The sequence below is a fragment of the Apis laboriosa genome, unplaced genomic scaffold (assembly GCF_014066325.1).
Source record: "Apis laboriosa isolate Shangri-la unplaced genomic scaffold, ASM1406632v1 scaffold23_cov150, whole genome shotgun sequence".
Taxonomy (NCBI): domain Eukaryota; kingdom Metazoa; phylum Arthropoda; class Insecta; order Hymenoptera; family Apidae; genus Apis; species Apis laboriosa.
Window position 1 is genome coordinate 1,415,202 of NW_025222452.1, and position 22,039 is coordinate 1,437,240.

The 22,039-nt window shown below is 26.5% G+C and overlaps 4 protein-coding genes and 1 long non-coding RNA gene across 10 annotated transcripts; 3 read left to right on the plus strand and 2 right to left on the minus strand.

Annotated features, from left to right (window-relative positions):
- Positions 1-18: 18 nt before the first annotated feature.
- LOC122713232 lies at positions 19-2,615 on the plus strand. Of its 3 annotated transcripts, XR_006346470.1 has the most exons (5): positions 19-252; positions 1,059-1,268; positions 1,378-1,766; positions 2,036-2,156; positions 2,346-2,615. It is a non-coding gene; the product is annotated as an uncharacterized LOC122713232 (long non-coding RNA). The 3 variants fall into 3 exon arrangements; XR_006346468.1 differs by having other exon boundaries at positions 1,378-2,156; XR_006346469.1 differs by having other exon boundaries at positions 1,707-2,156.
- LOC122713231 (dipeptidase 1-like) lies at positions 1,059-5,493 on the minus strand. 3 transcript variants are annotated; one of them, XM_043933479.1, is made up of 8 exons: positions 5,346-5,493; positions 4,953-5,079; positions 4,218-4,389; positions 3,703-4,140; positions 3,330-3,588; positions 2,001-2,085; positions 1,792-1,867; positions 1,059-1,587 (listed from the first exon to the last, which is right to left on the minus strand). In XM_043933479.1, the coding sequence occupies exons 1-8, from the start codon at positions 5,427-5,429 to the stop codon at positions 1,353-1,355; spliced, it is 1,476 nt and encodes a 491-aa protein (XP_043789414.1). In that variant the 5' UTR covers positions 5,430-5,493; the 3' UTR covers positions 1,059-1,352. The 3 variants fall into 3 exon arrangements, with proteins under 3 accessions (XP_043789414.1, XP_043789416.1, XP_043789415.1); XM_043933481.1 differs by lacking the exon at positions 5,346-5,493 and having other exon boundaries at positions 4,218-4,417; positions 4,953-5,052; XM_043933480.1 differs by lacking the exon at positions 5,346-5,493 and having other exon boundaries at positions 4,218-4,735; positions 4,953-4,972.
- A 451-nt stretch (positions 5,494-5,944) lies between these two features.
- Positions 5,945-15,360, plus strand: LOC122713423. The gene is made up of 12 exons (XM_043933856.1): positions 5,945-6,184; positions 7,060-7,317; positions 7,405-7,557; positions 7,649-7,773; positions 7,866-7,882; positions 7,928-7,960; positions 12,464-12,622; positions 12,817-12,924; positions 14,269-14,394; positions 14,469-14,638; positions 14,712-15,099; positions 15,233-15,360. The coding sequence occupies exons 1-12, from the start codon at positions 6,077-6,079 to the stop codon at positions 15,352-15,354; spliced, it is 1,767 nt and encodes a 588-aa protein (XP_043789791.1). The 5' UTR covers positions 5,945-6,076; the 3' UTR covers positions 15,355-15,360.
- Positions 10,029-13,905, minus strand: LOC122713315. 2 transcript variants are annotated; one of them, XM_043933661.1, is made up of 5 exons: positions 13,432-13,456; positions 12,813-13,110; positions 12,440-12,735; positions 11,428-11,652; positions 10,029-11,309 (listed from the first exon to the last, which is right to left on the minus strand). In XM_043933661.1, exons 1-5 carry the CDS (start codon positions 13,439-13,441, stop codon positions 10,294-10,296), a joined length of 1,845 nt encoding a protein of 614 aa, XP_043789596.1. In that variant the 5' UTR covers positions 13,442-13,456; the 3' UTR covers positions 10,029-10,293. The 2 variants fall into 2 exon arrangements, with proteins under 2 accessions (XP_043789596.1, XP_043789597.1); XM_043933662.1 differs by lacking the exon at positions 13,432-13,456 and adding an exon at positions 13,626-13,905 and having other exon boundaries at positions 10,030-11,309.
- Positions 15,361-15,516: 156 nt separating the features above from the next.
- LOC122713197 (F-box only protein 32) lies at positions 15,517-21,540 on the plus strand. Its single transcript, XM_043933425.1, has 7 exons — positions 15,517-16,078; positions 19,227-19,273; positions 19,502-19,551; positions 19,944-20,130; positions 20,210-20,385; positions 20,466-20,716; positions 20,864-21,540. Exons 1-7 carry the CDS (start codon positions 15,957-15,959, stop codon positions 21,060-21,062), a joined length of 1,032 nt encoding a protein of 343 aa, XP_043789360.1. The 5' UTR covers positions 15,517-15,956; the 3' UTR covers positions 21,063-21,540.
- The last annotated feature ends 499 nt before the right edge of the window (positions 21,541-22,039 follow it).

The following is a 22,039-nucleotide window of genomic DNA, read 5'->3' on the forward strand; positions in this document are numbered from 1 at the left end:
CCCTCTTGTGCTGCTTGCCTCTCGATCGACTGAGGCGTTACACTTATAATTAATCAATTATCGAATAGATCGCGTGACAGTGTTTTTAGGAAAACACGAACAGTTAACTATACTCGAATAATTAAAGATTGTTCTTCAATTAATATTTCCACATTTTAGATCTTTGATTGTGCTAAGATTTCTCATGAACATCTACATTTCTGTAATTAATGTGTAATTGATGATAACATGAATAATAACAACATATTATTTGTAAGTATAACTACATTCTCGAGTTTAGATACATATTTTATAACCAAGAACTGACTTATTATCGAGAATGAGTAGCTATTTGATAGTTGGTAATCATTAATCGATAATCGGTAATTTGTAATCGATAAGTGTCTTAAAAATATGAGAATATCGGTTAAATTCCTGATGTAATTTTTTTCTGTAAAAACTTTGGCTTTAAACTTTTGGATTTTGTTAATAACGAGTTATTAATAAAAAATAGTGTACTCGTCAAATCGCGATGGATATGCCGATCAAGAACGATTAAGTCCAAGCTATATATATATCAAATTTGTTAAATATAATAAATATTTTTTTATCAAAAAAATCATATTTGTTCTATATATATATATATTGTTTGTTCATATTCGAACGACGGCAAATACCCAACGCTACTGTAACCTATCGTAACTTGATTACGTTCTCTGTGATTGGTCAGCTTATTAATAATTTATTAACAAAACGATAATGAAAGTTTTTGCAAATGAAAATTATTTCAGGAATCTTTAGTTAAGTAATATTCCCTTATTTTTAAAATATCTTGTATATGAATATAAATATGTAATATTCATTATATGTAATAATTTACTATATGAATACACTTTATTTAAATTAATATAAATACATAAATATGTAATTATGTAATACTATAGATGAACATATGTATTTGAATATATAAAATATGTACATATTTACATGAATATTAATTCACTATTCATTTTATCGTGTGTAGACGTTTCGATTACGAACGAACGATTACAGTTAATTATATTTTTTATTTCTCGCAGCACAGTTAGGTGACTCGTTAACCGTGGCGCAAAGGATGTGAAATTAAATACATTCGTCTCGATAAAGATATTACATTACACGTGGATGGTGAACATGAAGCGTTTATAAGAGGTTATATGCGAATTATTAAAATATAAAGGATAGAAAAAACAGCGATTCGGATGATCCCGTGACTACTTTATTAGAAAATGTAAAACAGAATAATTCAGGTACAAAGAGAGGAAACAATAAGAAATAGATGATTCGACATTCCGAAAATTATCCATTATCGAAACATTGATGTCGAATTATTTCTAAGCGTCATGGTATCTGCAATAGGCGGTATCTTCTATCAACTCCTGAGGAATCAATTCCTCTGCTGGAGATTGATGCGACATGGTTACAGCGTGATTCTCCACTTCCTTCAATACTCTCAATAAATTTCCACCCACCAATTTCTTAATATCCAAAGCCGACCATCTTCGATCTCTCGTTAATTCGGCCAATAACAAAGGATAACCAGAAACGTCTGGAAGTTCAACTGGTGGACTGAAAACATGCCGCATTCATTTTATTTTTACTTAAAAATAACATAATTCACAAAAGATCGTAATATAAAAAAGGAAAACATTTTTTTTTATTCTATTAAAAATATTCTTATGTTCTAGTAAAAAAAGATGGGAGATCGCAAGTTATTTGGTTATTATAAAAGATCGCATCTTAAAAAGGTTTAAGGAAATTTATTATGTTTACCTCGATATTCCATCATAACCAGCTCCAAGACCTACATGATTAACACCAGCTATTCGCCTTATATGATTGATATGAGCTATAAAGAACAACTATATATTTTTTTCCTTTTTTTTATTTTTTTATGCAATATATAAAAAACAATTATTTAGTATTGATCAAAATGAAAATTTTGTTTTTAATGATATTTTAATACACACATACATACATACCTATCACATCATACATAGAAGCTTTATCTCCACAGCTTAAATGTGCACTGTCAAAGCTTACCATAACCAAACCACCATTCACCGACTGAAACAAAAGATAAGACATGGTGACACCAGCATTCTCGGTTTTGTATACTTTTCTCGTCTATCTACGAGGTATTGTTTGACATACTAATCAATGCACCTTGGCCATGTGGGTCAAGTACTAGTAATTTTAGCAAAAAATTAAATTAATTAAGATATTTTCTTACATTTAGTATGAAAAACGTAATGAAAAACAAATTTTAATATAATTTTAATATAATTTTATTCTGCTATAATATAAATTATTTATATTGATTTTAGGTAATAAATAATACTGTTGTTGCAAAAAAATATATATAAAATATGGATAGAAGAAGATTTAGTTGAAATAACGAAATTATAAATAATTGCATTCAACAGCAGCATTGATTGGTGTCACATGGCATTATTTATGTTGCTGGCTCTAAGAGCCTTATATATTTTATTCAATACAGAATAAAATTCCAACCAATGAAATAGAAAAATAGTCAATTAACTTTTAATTACAATTTAAATTTAATCTAGCTTAAACATCATTTTAATGATATTTACGTGATAAAACACGATATCTATTTTATAGAGTATCTATTTTATTTATATAAAATATCTTTTAACGAGTTGAAAAAACTATTGTTATAAAATTTATTTAATATAAAGATGTTATTATATATTAATGATTTTTCTGTAGATGGACTCAGAAAACGTGATCTTCACTTTTGTAAATGGAATTATACAATTTTTAATGCAATCGATACAATTTGTTATTTCTTATAAGAAAGTATTAAACTATTTATATTGAAAAATCATTAGTTCAAAAAATTGTATAACTTGATGTTTCTAAAACTTATTGCATAAAAAACAAAAAGAATATGAACAAAAGAATATCGCTTCGCATGTTCCTTGTCTTTCATTTAATCTATATCTTTTATATGATGATTACATGAACAATATGAATGAATCTTAAATAATATTATAAATTTTATTATATAATATTTTAAATAATTTTAATTTTTCGTAAATTATTATGAATTCATATAAAATTTATTACATACGATACCGAAAGATAATAGAATTATGTATGTCTTCTAAATATCTTAAATTGATATTCTAGCAGTCAAAAAATTTTTTATATAATTAAATTAATTTTATGATTTCGTTTGTAATCAGATACAATCAGGTTATCTACATATGTAAAACAAAGATGAAAAATAGAGAAATTGAGAACTGGAGAAAAGAAAATGGTCTTATTCAACTTTCTTTTCTTACCAAATTACGAAGTATATCATCTGGAACATTGCTAGATGAATTACAGAGAGCTCTAGCAGCGCTATGAGAAAATATCACAGGCGCTTTACTCATTGCCAACGCATCCTTCATGGTCCTTATCGAAACATGAGACAAATCCACCAGCATTCCTAATCGATTCAATTCTTTTACCACTGCTTTACCAAATATCGACAATCCGTCGCTGTGAAAATCCAATCGTGCATCCGAATTTGGATCTTCCACTGAACAAGAATCCGCCCTACGGATGATAGCAACGGTTGGTTCATCACTATTATATTCATAGATACTTTTATCTATGTATATCCATTATATTTTTTTATATTTTTTTGTTCTTATATATTCCTAATCTTACCATGGAGTATTACATTTATGTGTCAAGGTCATGTATCGTGCTCCTAGCCGATGAAAACTTCTTAACACAGCCATAGACGTCCCAATACTGTGGCCTCCTTCAATTCCTAATAAACTCCCGATCACGCCATCCTTATGCGCTTTCTCGAGCTCCTTACTATTCGTTACCATCCTTATTTTCTTCGAATATCTCGAAGTGAGCCTACGTATCACGTCTATCTGTTCCAGAGTAAGTTGCACTGCATCGAGAAATTGTGCTTCGCACGGTACGTACACAGACCAGAATTGCCCACCTACAATACCTTGTCGTAACCGTACCAGATCAGTCTGCCATTGAGATCCCCAACTTACGTTTCGCGATAAGTTCTCATCGAAAGGAAAATCTTTCAACTTCGTATTTCCTCGATGTTTTCGAAGATTCCATGCAAAATCATTGTGCCTGAAACATTCATGATATTCACAACGACTATAGAGTTTGGATCAATTTTTTTTTTTTTTTACAAGATAATTTCGTACCCATCGATCAAAGGTATTTCAGAGAGCATTCGTCGGACAACTTGAAGTCTAGCTTCCAACAAGTGCGAGCTACGTAGTTCCAAAGCTAAAGGTAATCCAACACCGGCGACCAGAGCACATCCAAGGAAAAAGAAACCAATCATCACTATCCATTTCCTCAACACGCTCCGTCCTGCGTATCATAGCATCCACACACCTTCCTTTTACGTCGTTATTTAGTCATCGACGAATGCAGACGTAGAAATAACAATAAAACGATTATAAATTCTTTTTATTCCGCGACAATTTTTCTTCTTTTTCATCGATTAGAAGTTGATAAACTTCTTAACACATTTCAATATCGATTATTGGAATCGAAAATTGGTAATTAATTCATATGTGAAAAAAATAAACTTTATATCATATTCCAAAGTGAAATCTTCAACCGAGGAAAGTTAATCATCTTAAAAATTTCTTTATATCTATCTTTCATCGTTAGAAAAATTATGTGGCAGTTCCACAGGCAATGAACAAACTCACTATAAAATGAGAAAAGAATGAGAAAAAGAACAAGAAAGAAAGTGATGAACTGATGATAATATACAATATTATAAAAGATATAATTTGTTTCAATTTTTCTAACCTACTTCATTTCATTCGTAAAATCACATTTCTATTCTAACGATAAGTAATTATATGCATAAAAATGATACTTTATATTTTTAAATTATAATTATTTTCACTATAAAAATTTACCGCTTTCTCTTGGTGGATCTTTATTTTTATCAAAAGAGGTTGAAACACCTGAATCCTTTGCATGATGTATTGCATCACCGTTTGGTAATTTTCTCATTAGTTCAGGAGATGGTAATTGCAAACAAGTCTGCAAATATAATAATTTCAATCAAAGTGAACAATCAAAATATTTGATAATTTTTTTTAAATATTTTATATGTATGATATAGTATTACGAATGAAATCTTCCAATAAAATTTAATGTAATATATTATCATTATTTATTATATATATTGTACATATTGTAAAGTCTTGTATACAAGAATATCTTTAAATAAGAAAATGAGCATTGATAAATACAACAATGCTTATCAAATAATTAAATAATTAGATCAATCAATTTTTTCGAATTACCTCTAATATGTCGACTTCTTTTCTTCTTGGCGGTGGAGAACGATAAACCATACCATCTTTGCTCATACCATATAGCTCGAACATCTTTATATTGTTTTCGTAATTATTTTTTCTCTGCACGTTAAATTCTTAGCACCGTTAATAGCAAAGGAAGAGACTTATTCACTAAAATATTAACGCATGCGCGAGCTCTCATATCGATCCAACTCGAAAAATATTTTGAATTCGGACAAATTTTTATAATCCAAAACATTAAAAAATATCGATAAATCACAAACAACTAATTAATTATATAATTAAACTTATTCAATAAATGCACTTTCAAACTGCTTTAAACTATTATACAATGTATATTATTAACTTTAAGTCTAATCATTTTATTTATTATTTTTACATTTCTTTTTTTATTTATTTTTTTTAATAGTAATTTAGTATCTTATATTATTGCAATTTACAAATAGATTATAAAAATTTCGTAAATGATTTATATAGTTATCTAAAAATTCCATTTTTCGCGGGTTTATGAACGCGCAGGAAGTTATAAAGCACGCGTCGCTTCCGGCTGCGCAGGAGGTTGTGCGTAAAAGTCAATTCCCATCGCTATATACCGCCATATTGTTTGCGGCAGTCGCGTACGTAATTGGTTTGTCTCGTACATAATCTCGTCAAGTTTTTCTCTCGTCCAGTGAGCCCCATTGGGAAAGTTTGCAAACATTTCGCGAAAAAGCAACATGAAGAAAACTAAGGACGTCTCAGACGAGGATGAATATTCCGCGGATGATCCGGAAGAAGTGGAAGGAGCCTCTGAAGAAGAGTGGACTCCTGAGGCCGGAGCTGAAGTAAGCCCACGCTACTAATACTTTCCTCTTTTTTACTATTTCTTGAATATATTTTTCCTATTTTTTTAATTTACCATGACTTCTTGTTTTTCTGTCACATTTTTTATGAATTTTCTTATATATGAAAATATCTATATATACATCGTTATTCACAAATAAAACTCTGTCAATCGGCGGCACTTCAATTCTTCATATTTTTCATCAAGTAAGAAAACAAACATAAATGTTTGTAGATAAGGTATTCAAGTTATCATCTCTGATATCTGATGTTTTTCTCTTAATTTCATATTTTTCATTATTGTCAGAAATAAATATCATTTCTAATTAATCGGTTCCATTTAGTAGATAACGAGAAAACAAGTCGATTCAGTTATGTAGCAGTGATATATTGTAGCCGTGTCAAATACGCAACCGATGTATTTTATCGAATGTATACTATCAATAAAATATATTTTCTATATTTTTTAAATCTCAATAATAAATAAAAATCTAATTTTTTATTGAAAAAATTTAATTTTTTATTGTATATATAAAAAATTATTTATTTTTGAAAATACTATTATAGTCGACAAATTATTAATACTGGTTGAACTATGTATTTTTCAAAACATTGCAATTTTGTAATGTTTAATCCTTTTATCTATATTTTGTATTATCAAAAGCCATGTATTAATCAAAATAAAAAGTATCGTCATTTATATTGTAAGTATTATCATTATATTTTAGTTCAAAAAATTTTTAGTAAAAAATTAATATAATATAAATAATATATACTTGTATAATATTAATAATCTTATAATAAAATCATGTAATCATAAAATATAAACATAAAATCATAATCAGATTATTTCAATAATACTAATTTTAATATTTAGAGTGGTGCTAAAAAAAGGCCACAAAGAGAAGTTGCTAAAAAACGGCAACATTCAGAAGAAGAAGAAGATGAAGAAGAAGAAGAAGATGATGAAGAAGATGAAGAAGAAGATGAAGAATCTGATTCAGACACAGGAAAAAAACCTAAAAGAAAAAGACGGTCTAAAAAAGAAGAAGATGAAAAAGAAGATGAAGATGAAGAAGATTCTGATGATAACAGCTATAACGAATCATCAGGAGAGACGCCAAAAGATTTTACTGTAAGTTGTATAATAAGTTTATAATATCCTATACATTTGTTTATTTATATTACAAGAATACAATGTTATATATATTTATTATTTTAGTCTGGTGCATTCGTTGTTGCAAAAGCTGATATTGGAAATACAGATGGTGGAAATACGGATCCAACATTATGGAGGATAGATGGAAAAGCATTACTTCAAAAATTTTTACCTTTTAAAGAAGATGGAAAAACGTTATACAAAAGCACATCGACGGTGGGCTTTTAACATATTTTTAATATTAATTTTATTATAAAATCTATATGTTAATAAATATTATGTTTTTAATGAATATTATATTTTATAGTATTCAGGATGGTCGGTAAATAACAAAGATAAATACTTGGCTGCACAAGTTACTTTCAAAGTGCAAAGTAGAACAGAAACCATTGTTGAACTTCACCTTGATCAACATCAACAGGAAGTTGTAAAGTATGTTTTTTCTTTTTTCATTTTTATATGATGATTTCATTATTATTCTAGAATAAAATAAAAAAGACATCTATTTTTTTCCTATTTTTCAGAGAAGAAAAAGAAGACTAAATATAGATCATGTTTGATCATATTTGTTTATATACATTTTAAGATATGCTAAGGAAGAATACATCTACATTCACAGGTACATCTCAACATTACACAGACATATTACATAAATACATGGATGCAGTTTACAAAATGATATTCTAGCAGATTCGTGTTTAAAAATAAGATTGAGTGGACCATGGATCTCAGTTCTTTACTAAGGGTAGCTTTATGTATAATTAATAATTCTACAAGATACTTATGTGTATTTGAATTAACAATCAAGCTATCCAAATATTTGCAACATTATTTCTTTCCTTAAAAGGTACGACATCCACTCATATTCTATGTTTCATAAATTCAACAAAAGTCTAAGCTTCTTGTTTTGACTGCATGTTATTTTCAAAATACTATTGTATTACTTTTTTTTATCTAGTGATAATTTGATATATAAATTTTCGCGTAGTTTTAATTGTAAAATTCACTCAATCCTCTGTTGCACTTTAAACAGTTCAATGTCCAATTATAAGAACATCTTCAGTAACTAGATTCCGTGTTATGTTTAGTCATTAAAATACAAAATATTAGATATAGAAAATAAATCACAGTGTCAGTTACCGTTGTGGTCTTGTGTTCCTATCGTCGTGTAAATTCACTGGAAAATCATAATATTCTTAATTTTCTATTTAAATCTCGAAGTTTTCATAGCTATAAATATTATGTATAATGGACTTATGTTAGTAGCAACAGTGTGAATAAGAAATTAATTATACTGTCATCAATCATGTTCAATGATATGTCATGTTCAATTTAGCTTTATAGATAAAAATTATGTTTCACGTACATAAAAAAAGAGAGAGAGAGCGAGAGAGAGAGAGTAAAAATTAATCCTGTCAAATATTTATTCAATATTCCTATATTATTTGTACATTTCATATTTTCTACAAAGCTCCTATCCTGTTTGTATAATTTGTATACATCAAATTTATTGGAATGTAGGCACATAATATGGAATAGAACCTTTGTTATAAATTTAACAATTAAAAACATTAAATGATATGTTAGATTAAAAAAATATATGTGTGTGTGTATATATATAATATTTATATGTACACACGTATATACATAAATCCTGTTGTAACTTCCATTTTAATTTGTACTTTAAATGTTTTGATTAATAATACGTAAATATAATTTTTATAATTATGTCTAACTTAATTATAAAAGTTTTATGCTGAAATGTAGTTAATGTTAGCATAGAGCCCCAACAAAATTATGTTTAGTTCATAATAAGAACTAATACAATAATAGAAATATATATAATACTTGAGCATTAAAGGCAATTGATGAACTTATAAAATTATGACTCTATTAATAATAATTATTAATAATCATTCATAATAACTTTTTCCATTATACAAAAAGTTCCAATCAAAAATAGTTTTGTCACTTTAAAATATATATTTTTAAATTGATAAAAATTCGAATATTTATATGAAGGCATAAAATTGCAAATGTTTATATAAGATAAAGTTAAATATTGCAAAATAGTTCTTACTTTCTTTTCTTCACAAATATAATATTTAATAGTAAGACGTAAATTACTTATAAATTAATTTACATACATAAAAAAAATATTAACATTTATCAGAAAAAAAAATAGCTGAATTTTATTTTTATCTTTATTGTTATTATCATTACTATTAGTGCTGCTGCTACTTGTATAACTATTATTGCCTTTTTTCTTTTTTTATAGTAATATAATGAAATTACGTTACTGAAAATTAATGGGACTAGAATTTCAAAAAAATTTTTTTTTGTTAGTTTGAAGTATATGCTTACATATACATCTTCAAATTATCGAATGTGAAACACAGTTTCTAAAGTTATTTTATACATATTTACAATTTAATGTATACGCGTACATTGAGTACGATTGAACAATGGTAAAATAATTTATATATTATCAACAATGAAATTTAAATGAAAATTTAACATGTTTTATATATAGCAACAAAAATAATAAAATAATAGCAATAATTTTTCAAATATATTAAAATATTTCATAATAATAAATCAACAATATATTATTTGTAAATATATGAGATAATGCTATTTCATCCATATTTACTAAAAAATAAAAATTTTTAATTATAACAAAATATTTACATCTTTATTTAAAATTAAAAACAAACAGAGATATAATTATTATAAGTAAAAATTCTTACTGCATTGCAATTTTTATGAGCTTATTATGAGCTTTTGTGATAATTTTGTGAATTACACTTTTCTTAAGTGTAAAATGTTTTAAAGATACATTCAAAAATACTATTAATATGCGAAATAATTTTGAAAATATATTGTCGAAATTTATTTCGAATATTCTAATATTATATGGAGCAATATATTTTTATTTGTGTTTAACTGTAGTTAAAAACCAGGTTCTAATCGTACAGATAACACGCTACTCAGCATTTCTCGAATTTCTGCCATTTCTCTTCTACTTTTTGTTACCATATTTTCTAAGTTTTTATTTTCTTGTATAATTTTTTCCATTTTCTTCCAATACTTTTTAGTACCAGAATGACAACAACAAGTTGTATTTTCATCTTTATTCACGCATATTTGTTCTATGGACTGAGATTCCTCAATACAATATTCACTATTATTTCCTTGTTTTTCTTTACTTGAATTAGTTGATTCTATACAATTATATGTTTCTTCGAGAAATGTTTGTGAGTATTTAATTATGTCGTAATTTCTGGTTCCACTTTTTAATTCTATCTTTTTATCATCATTCTGAATTAATTTCGTAGAAATGCTTTTTTGCTTGTCATCGTCATTCAAGTTACATTCAAATTCTTTGCATTGTGCTGTATCAGATTCACAAATATTTAAATCATAATAGTTTATGTCATCTATATCATTTATTCTAGTCTGTCGCTTCAAAGTTTTTCTTCTTCGAGCTATACTATCATCATTATGCTTAGAAGTTTGCATAAAACTGTCGCTATGTCTTCGTTTATTTATCTCGGATAAAATCTTTCCATCTTTCATGTTACAAAATCCATCACTAGCTCTTCGAATATCAAATATATTATGTGAAATTGTGTTTAAAGAAATATCGTCTTTGCAATCAATATTTTTATCTAAATTTTTTTCATTTAAATTTTCTTTGAACGCTTTCGTCAATAAATTAAAGTCAGTATTATTAAATTCTTTATCGTCATTAAAATATAAGCTTTTTGGTAATATTTTTTCTATTTTCTGAATAGTCGTTTGTTTAAATACTTTAATATCATTAGTTGTTAAATCATTAGGTTTTGCTTCTAAACTCTCCATAACATTAGTGTCACTGTCTAGAATATCTTCAAATGATCTTTTTGGATTAGAAGAATCAATTTCAATTAAATCACCATCATGCCCAAATGCAAATGATTTTTGTCCTATAAATATATATTCAATATTCATTAGTATATTTTTCAATAATATAATATAATATAATAGTATATACATATATAGTTAAAAAAACAATTAATAAAAAAAACAAATGAAACCAATTACCTATGATCATACGTTTGTTACGCATGTCTGGACTTTTAGAACGTGGTTGTTCCAAAAATTGTCTACTGTCAGGGGACAGTACAGAAAGTGTACCACCACAATGCAATGGGCTATATTGTTCGTACGAATTGTACATTGCATATGGATCATGTTCGTGACTTTCGTGTTCTCGTAAACGTTGCATAATTTTCTGTACGATTTCTGATGGTGCTACGTACGGTGAACCTTTTAGATAAAAAGAAAAATAATTTCACATTCCTTAGCAATTAAATATCATTATTATATACTAATAATAAATAAATATAATATAACATTAAAATTATCTGTAAACAAGAAGCGATAACGATTTATAAAAATATATATAATATGCAACTTAGAAAAACTATGCAATTTTATTTTTATGACTAAAGATACTACAAATTTAAAAATAATTAATGATTAATTTATTTTATTATTTAATTTTAATGTCTTGTAATCTAAATAAATAATTATAATCATCTATGATACAAAACAAATAATTTATTTCAGGCATTAAATACTTTCACACGGACAAAATAACTATTTCATGCATTTTCTATTTATTTGTTATTTATCATTATAAAACAAACATTTAAAAATCTATAAGCATAGATACTTAAGCACATCAAAAAAACAATTAAAACAAAATTGAAATATAAATCTTTCAAATAAAAATTACTTTAGAATCATGAAAAATTCAGAAAAAACCTAATTGTCACAAGACTTACAAAATTAATTGGTCCAGAATGTCTGCGATGTGGACAAAGTCTAGACACAGATAATGTGTCATCGCTTCCTATAACATTACTATTTGTGTAACATAAATTTATTTTTTTAACTTATAATACTTTATCTATAAAATTTATTTGATGTATTTATTTTAATTGTTCCATATTAAGTGTAATAACTTTTAAATTGTAATTTATATATATTTCTATTTTATTATTCTATCATATTTTTCCTATATATATCAATTTTTTTGCATGTATTTTACCTGTCAAACCTCTATATCCTAAAGATACTGAATCAAAAGATTCACTAGTTTCTTGTTGCTGCTTCATAAAATCATTAATAGCTATGCCTTTTAACTTTGATGGCTGTAAAAATCTTTTTGGTATGCGAGAAAAGGAACCATTTTCTTGTGGACTATTTGAACAACCACCAAATCCAAGACCAAGTAAAATTGCTTCTGGATCTGCTTTTCTTAATTCTAATAAACTTTCCACACTACTACAGTGACTGCTGTCAGATTGTAGACTTGGATCTCGAACCAATTTATGAGGCAATGAACTATATAAAACATAAAAACATAAATAATAATGAAATTAATAATTATTGTGTATTTCTTTCTGTTTGTGTTTTAATACCTAGGTAATCTTGTTGTATTAATTGATGTATTAGGAACATTGATAGGTGCAGATTTAGTCATGGTTAATTGTTTTGTTCCTGTAGGATATGGAATATCCTTAGGCTCACTTGGTATTAATGAAACATTAGATTTTTTATTTGATTCTCGTTGGTTTTCATTTTTTATTGAAAAATTAGATTTTATAGGTGATGGTATTGAATCTAACCATTGTTGGACAGGACCAGTTTGACGTCTCATTTCCCAAATTCCACGTAACCAATCTGTTACTTTTATAATTGTTTCTTTCTTTGTGTTTTCTTGTAAAAAGAGAAAATATAAGATATGATATTATTAGTTATTATTAAAAAATTTATAAATCATAATATTATTTAAAATAAATTGATTCGCTATAATTTATAAATTAATATATTATCGTAAAATGTATATCGTATATAAATTTGTTATATATTTATAAAAAAATTAGTAATATCCATATGTTACGTAATAAATATTTAAAAAGGATTTATTAAAAAATTTTAAACAATAATTAATAATAATTTAAGCATTTAGATACGATATATATATATGCAAAAACGTTATAAAATAAGAAACAATATATTTATCTCAATAAAATGTACCTGAATCCATGTCTTTTAAGCGGCATGAACGATATAAACATTATTAATATCAGTAAAGCTAAAAATATTCAATTACACAAATACGCATTAACCAGTCAATGTTTTTATATATCATTGCGAAATAATAATTTTAATAATGTGAACTGATAAAATATAAAAAACTAATATGTAAAATAGTATAAATTAATACTTACCTTTAATTTAAGAACAATATAAGTATGAACAAAACATTCTCTTCTGATTAAATCGTCTTTAAACACATGTTTAAAGAATCCCTATTCACTGAACAATTTGTGTTCCGCGGAGCGATTGAGAACAGAACAGCCACTTGTTACCCACTCTAACAGTATTCAGTGCCGTCTAATGCAGTGGTACTTTTACAAATTTTAATATATATGAATTATTATATCTTAATGCTTTTATTAAGATTTTCTTTTATTAAATGCTTCTATTAAATAACAATTATATATATATAAATTTAATTCACATAAATAATATAGTAATATTTGATTGCAATTTCACATAAACATATTAATAAATAGGTAAATAAAAAGGTAAAGCATCTTATAAAAAAAATTATATGTTTTGAGAAATAATTAATGCTCAGAAATAATTAATTGGAAAGATTTGTACAATATAATATTATTATATTATAATATATGCAATGTATATTATTTGAATATAAATTCACTTGTACGTACGAATACACGTGGGTTTATAACATATAGTTATTGTTACGTTTATATACATATTGAGTTAAGTAACCTTCAAATTGAAAGGAATAGTTCATGCTCATATATATTTTTACGAAACAATTTGAAGTTTATGTTATCTCATAAATGTCATCTCACGGAAAGAAAAACAGAAAACGAATACTAACAAGGCGACCACGACACGTTGTTGGAAAAGAAGAAAAATACCGTCAAGAAAGAGATAAATCCGATAAGGAAGATGAAGTATCAGGTTAGAAAGGAGTATTTAATTGTATAAATATTTAAAAAAAAGTTTAAAACAGATTCGATTATTTTAATTTTTAGAACAAGAAGAAAATGTGTGGTCCCCCTCTTTTCCTGTTGCTATGTGGGATCTCGAACATTGCGATCCTAAAAAATGTTCCGGTAGAAAATTAGTTAGACATGGCTTAGTAAAAATATTAAGGTTAGGAGCTCGATTTTCAGGATTAGTTCTTACACCTATTGGTCAAAAGGTATGATATATTTTGATGCAATAGACGAAATAAATTAATTTTTAATATAGCAAATTGAAATTTCATATTATAGTGTGTGAGTCCAACAGATCGTGATATTATAAAAGATTATGGTTGTGCAGTCGTCGATTGTAGTTGGGCACGTTTGGATGATACTCCATTTAGTAGAATGAGAACTTCCAATCCGCGTCTTTTACCGTTTCTAGTTGCTGCAAATCCAATAAATTATGGAAAACCTTGTCAATTAAGTTGTGTAGAAGCTATAGCTGCTACTTTAATTATAACAGGTTTTCCCGAAGAAGCAAAATTTTATCTCGGAAAATTCTCTTGGGGTCACTCATTTTTAGAATTGAATGACGAATTGTTAAAAACATATTCACTTTGTACAAATGCAGAAGAGATTATATCTGCGCAAGAAAAATTTCTCGTTAATGCGAGAGAAGAAAAATTAAATAAACATGGTAATTATTATATTATTTTTTTAACTATTAATTTAATATTTCTTTATATTAATTAATATAATATGATAAATCATGAATATCATTATCAATAAATTATTATCAATGTTTAAACTTATATTTATTCAATATATAGCTATTTCAGATTTTCCACCAGCTATTTCAGATTCAGAAACAGAAGAAGAAAAAGAAGAATCAGTATCCATAAATATTATTTCTGAAATAGATGAACAAATAAAAAATATAAATATAATATAAAAATGATTTGAATGTATTTGTATATATTTTCTTTATAATCAAAACAATATTTTTTGATATATATGTTTATATTTTGTATAATTTCAATTTTATTAATAATTAAAAAATGAAAATTTTTAATTTATAAAACCAATATAATATCAATATAATTTATCAATAATAATACTACAATATAATTTAAATAAAAAAAAAATCGTATTGCAAACATATAAGTTGAAACATATTGAAACATATAAGTATGTAATATCTTTTGAATTGAATAATATCCGAATATTCGAATAGTATTTTTTGAATCAAATTTAATCGCGCATGCGTGAAATATAAATATTAAAATGGCGGAATATATATGGAAAGTATTGAGAGTCCACAAGTTCGTCAGTTGCACAGCTGATATCAGAGTGACGTCAGTAAAACAAAGCCATGCGCGGTCGATCGCAGCCGCGAAGTAAACCGAACAGACCGAGGTGTATTACGAGCAAACATTGAGCGTCCGTGATACAGTGAAGTGTGTTCCGTAATATTTTTTAGCATTAGTCGAAGAATCGTTCGCAGTTTGCATACACAAGTAGAATAACGGTTTTGGTGTGATTATTTTACGGACGATGCCGTTCATATCAAAGGATTGGCGCAGTCCTGGTGAAGAATGGGTGAAAACTGTTGAAGGTTGGGAAAAGAAAAAAATCCTCGAGTGCGCCAACAATAAAACACTTTCTCTCTTGCTTCGGTAAGCATTGCCATTACTGACTTGTTCTTTTCTTTCTTTTTACATTCCCAATGGTATTCTTTGTTTTTAAATGATAGTATACACAAATAACTAATCATTTTCGCATATTTTATCTCACAGCTGTTACATTGATCGAATGACAGTTACTGATTTGTTTACTATTGCAAATTTTATTATTGTACATGTCATATACCATTAAATTAAAATTAAATCTAATATTAGGTTAATACAAACAAAATAAAGAATAGCAATCATTTTTAAGAAATTTCTATATTGTATCGAATAATTATTGTATATGCTTTATAATTATTAAAATTCAATAGATTTTTAAATGTTCTTCTACATATATCATTATTTAATTATTTAATATTGAATATAGAAAATAAATCTTTTAACTCATTAGAAAAATCTTTAAATTGTTTTTTTATATTTGTACAAATATAATGTCAAAAATATCCTTTTCTGTTATTTCTTATGTATTATTTCTTATTTTATTTTAACACAATAAGTTTTTTTTTGTAAGAAAAAAGAAAAAAAACATTAAATATATATATAATTTCGAGTATATTCTTTTGTTATTTTGATTCTTTACCGCAGAAATCATTGAATTTTCACTTAAGAATACGTACTTGCGTATACACTACATATATGTAGATATATCATTGCTTATTCACTATACAATGTACGCAAAAACATATATATGAGTATGCACGAATATATCTGTGTATGCATCGCGTACGCGTTTAATATATGTATATACGTGCATTCTCTTTATGTCTTCTCTTTCGATTTGATACACGTAATGAGTTTGAACGCATTTTTACATTCGTTCAGAAGTTAAGTTCTAACATTATGAAAAATAATACTGAAGTATAGTAAAGAGTGAAGAAGTATAGTAAAAAGAGAGAAAGAGAAAGAGAAGGAATTATAGTGTGCATAGTCACGCTTTCGCGCGCTTCGCAAAAGAAATAATCCCCTTCTTATATCGTTTGCATTAGTCATAAGACAACATTTTATGACTAATGACAGTATATAAGATTTTGACTTTTTACCACAAAATATATTATTAATCAATAAACATTATTTTATCAATAAAATTTACTTTATTAAAATTTTTCTAGCTTCTTTGATCAGTTGTATATTATTTTTGAATAAAGAAATTATCGAAATGATAAAAGGAATATATTAGGTCAACCAAACTATCGTTTATACTTGTGTTAAAGTAGGTCATGACCTACCTAACATGACCTGAACCAATTTTGCAAATCTTTCACATCATCGTATATTGCAACAATATGTTGCTCTTTAGTGAATATCTTTATATTTATGTATTGTCGATTATCAACTTAAAAAATATTTATAAATCGAAAAGTAACAGAAAAAAGAAAAAAAAATTTGCAAATTTGCAATTTAACGTAAATTCCATTCGGTTTTCTATAATTTGAATTTTTTAATAACATATCGTATATGTATAATTACATAGCAACAAACTTATTGAAGTGTAAATGATTAATATAAAATAATTACTAAAAGAACTTATAACTTCTTGCGTAGATACGGCGTGCATATATATATATATGCACATACATGTAAACACAATAGTATACATAACATCCAGAGATGTTATTTGATTGTAAATTGTTCTATCAATCAACGATATAGTTAATATTGCAATAATATTTTTAGTATTGTCGATATTCGATAGTCAAAATATTTTTTCTTTTTTACCAAATTAATTTTATAACTTTGTTATATCTCTGGATAAATTATTCATTATTCGACACTTCAGATTATATCTCATACAATAGCAACAGCATAGAACCGATCGCATGCGCGTCTAGCTACTACGCGATTCGTTTCACGCAAATACAATATTACCGATAGTTATATAATGTTACGGATTATTGGCGCGGGGTTTCTCCCCCCATCGTATAAGCATATTACTACAAGGTCTCCCTCGATAGTTATATGTCGCAATTCGACGATTTAAGCATTTTACCGAATTTATTTGTTTTTATATACATATAGTGTATTAGTTGGTTAAAGGCATTTGGTTAAAACTTCAAACTTAAAGAAAAATGATTTTTTTTCTTGCGAATTCCAACATCATTTTCACCATCAACTAATAATCCGGATGAAACTGTTTCTTTATTGAAATCAGAACATATTTATAGCGATTTTCATTTTGCTATAGTCATGTATGGTTAATTAATGCAAAAAAAAAAAAATGCGATCTGAATTAGAAAGCATTTTAAAGTTGAAGAAAATTAAGAAAGTAAATTGATAAATAGATTTCAAGTTGAGATTTCACTCAAGATTGCTGAAATAAAATTGAAATTCTTTTTCTAGAATTAAACAAGTGTAAGTATATATTATTAATTTATTCTTGTTTTGACTGTGGTGGTTGCTATTGTGAATTTATAAAAATATAATATATTCAAGTGGCAAATGATATTTATTTCTTTAAGCTCTAAATTATGTTATTGTTATTTTTTATCTTAATTTTTATTCTAAATATTTGAAACTATTTAATATACTATTCAAATAATAGATATTCTAAGTATAAATATATTTTTTTTAATCACAAAATATTAATAAATAGTTATAAAAAAACAAAATTCAAATAATTTATATTTTATTTGTTTGATTATTATTCAACTTTTGTAAAAATTAATTGTAAAAATAAATTTGTTAAAAAATGATATAAATTTCAATTTAAAAATAAAAAAAAAATGTTTGAAAATAATTATCATGTATGATAAAATTATTCTTTGAAAATATCATGTCTTTGATGAGCACTAATTTTTTAGTATCTCAAATTCTAGGATTCTAAAGAGGATTCATGATGATATTTTAATATAAACGATATTAAAAAATATTAAAAAATGGTATTATGTATATAAAGATAAAAAAGACTGGTTATGCATTATATACTTGAATGGATTATATAAATTTATTCATTTTTCCATATTTCATTGAATTATTGCAATATTATTGTGATAATATGAATAATAATAATATACGCGATAATATGTTTATATGCTACAAATAAATAAATATATTCGGTTTTCAAAAATCTCATTTGCTAATTTTTAAATAATCTTAGAATATAAAGAATAGAGAAATAATATTTTCTTTTTTTTTGCAGCGGCGATAAAGATGCGCTTGACAAAAAAGAGAAGGATAAAAAGAAAGGTAAATACTTAAAATATTTGTGAAAGTAATCGAAACGATTTGTAATTGATTTATATTTTTTCAATATTTCTTTCTCTTTTAATATGTGTTATTTATGATTAGAAGTTTCTAAAAAATCACTTTCTAAAAACATCGATTTGAAAATTTTGAAAATAAAAAATGTACAAATCATTTATTTAAATTTTTCTAAAGCTAACTTTTTTCTAAAGTGTTTTCATATAATTTTAGAAAACGCCGTCCAACCGCATTGCCGCATCACGCTGAAATGCACCCGCGAGGTGAGTGACTTGTTCCATCCGTGCTTATATTTAACCTTAGTCTCGTGAAAGAGGAAAGAAATGGGATTGGTTCGTTAAAAAAGAAACTTAAAAGGAAACAGGAAAAAGAAAAAAAGAGAAAGGAAAGAGAAGAAGAAAAAAAGAGAAAGAACGAAGAGGAATAAAAATTGAAATTGAAATGAAAGAATAAGAAGAAGCAAAATCAAAAAAAGGGAAAGTAAGAGAGGAAGAAAGAAAAATATTATTATTGATTGGTTTTTTCTTCTGTTTGATTGCAAATATACATATAATTGTTAAGGTTGAATCACGGGCGCGGGCTATATCTGATGCATGCATATTCAGAAATGGAGAAAAGAGAAACGATCGCGACGCGTATCTCTTTAAATTCGTAGATCGCTGGTTTCAACGGTTTAAGCGATGCTCTGAAACGGCTGGACTTTTTATCCGCGGTACATGATTGCCGGCGATTCAATTACATCGTGCGACTGTTGGATCTTTTGGTCAGTCACAGAATGGGTGGTCTTAGCGGATGTGCTCAACGAGTTCTCTTTAATATGTTGGAAGAAGTTGCTTTGGAAGGTAATGAGATTTTAAGTATTAAACGAATTATCTTCTTATGTATTTTTTAATATGTGTTCTTATAATGTATGCTTGACAGTATCATTATCACAGCAACAAACTGGAAAACTTCGTCGATTGATCGAAAGAGTACGAGCTTTTAGCGCTAGTTGTTGTTGGGGTGGCAGACCCTTGGGTTCTGTAGTGTTATGGGAGAAACATAAAGCTGCTTTAGAGAGAATATTACAAATTGCTTCGTCCATCACTATAACACAGGTAAAAAAAAAGCGTGTATTTAGAATAAAATGAAATAAGCTGTCGCATGATCGTTGTCCTTCTTATTTTTTTGATTTTAGCCGGATGAGAAACAACAACCGCAATGGTCAGATTTACCCGCAGAATGCCGTCGAGAAGTTCTTCTTCGATTAAGTGATCCACGAGATATTGAAGCATCTTCAGAGGCTTGCGAACATCTAGCTATTCTTGCGCAAGAACAAAGAATCTGGCGGGAACTTGCTCAGTACCATTTCACGCCCCAGCAAATAGCTTCTACAAGACAACATAATCCAGGAAAAGACTGGAAAACTATATTTACTATCGCACGAAGGTAGATTATACATAAATTGTAATTGATTGATTATACATAATATGTAATTTTTTTAGATAACATAATATTCATTTTTCTCATATCTTATCTATATGTTTATATTAGTGTCTTTTATCGACAAAATAAATCGATATAAATATTTTATAGATCATTTGGTTTGCGAGAAGAATATGCAGAGATAATTCAATTATGTCGCAATTGCCGTTGCTTATTTTGGCGATCACTCGGGCATCCCTGCATTGCTGATCAGGATCCAGCCTTTCAAGAAAAATTGGCAGACGTTGATAGAGCGTCTCTTCATGTTCCGATTCCTCCGCAGACTTTCCTCAAATTTTTTTCTCTATGAAACAAACAAATAGACAGACAGAGAAGAGGGGATTTATGCTTTTACTTTTCTAGCCTTTCTTGACAAAGGAAATACTATTTAGAAAAGTATGCACATAAACCATAAAAATCTTCGATATCCTGCATTTCCTCTGCCTTGTCTCGTTATCGATAAATGCATCGAAAAACATACAAAATACATTCATTTTCGCTTAAATATCTCCTCTCCCGCTCAAATATTACTTTCGAATGCTTAAATTTCTAATAATTTTTTATTTAAATATCAACTTACTTCATTCTTTCAAAAATATTGGCAGAAGAAAAAAAATTAAAACATCATAATTGTTTTGTTTTTTTTCTAATATCTTATATCATATATCCAATGAATGTTATCATGTTCTTCTCATTTTATAATTTTCTCAATATTGAATGAAATCAATAAATTATATTAATATAGTTCAAGTTATCCTTTTCAAAGTATTAGGAATTTTTTTCACTTGGCTAATAATATTCTTTTTTTAAATGATTAACATGAATAATTATTGAATTTAAAACATAATTATTCATGATGATATTGTTTATTTATTGAAAATATTATGATATAATTTATGATATATGCGTGAATGGAATTTAGTTTAGAACAGCTTTGTTTATTATTGAAATTGCATTGTTGTTCCTGGCAGTTTTCTTGATATTTTATTCATGTAGATAATACTAATTTTATGTACATTCTAAATTGCATTTACGTTTTTTATAGATTTTCTTATTTTTTGTATTATCATCATCGTAGACATAATTATAGACATAACAATCAGAACATGCATTATCAGCTCATCTTATAAATAATGTTGTTTTTTTATTTTAATTATTAATATATAATATTAAAATTTATATTTATTATTAATTCATTATTGATTTTTCTATTATGTTAATTTTTATCAGTCAATTTTATATCGAAATTTCGAAAACTAATATCAATATTTTATTTTTTTTTAATAA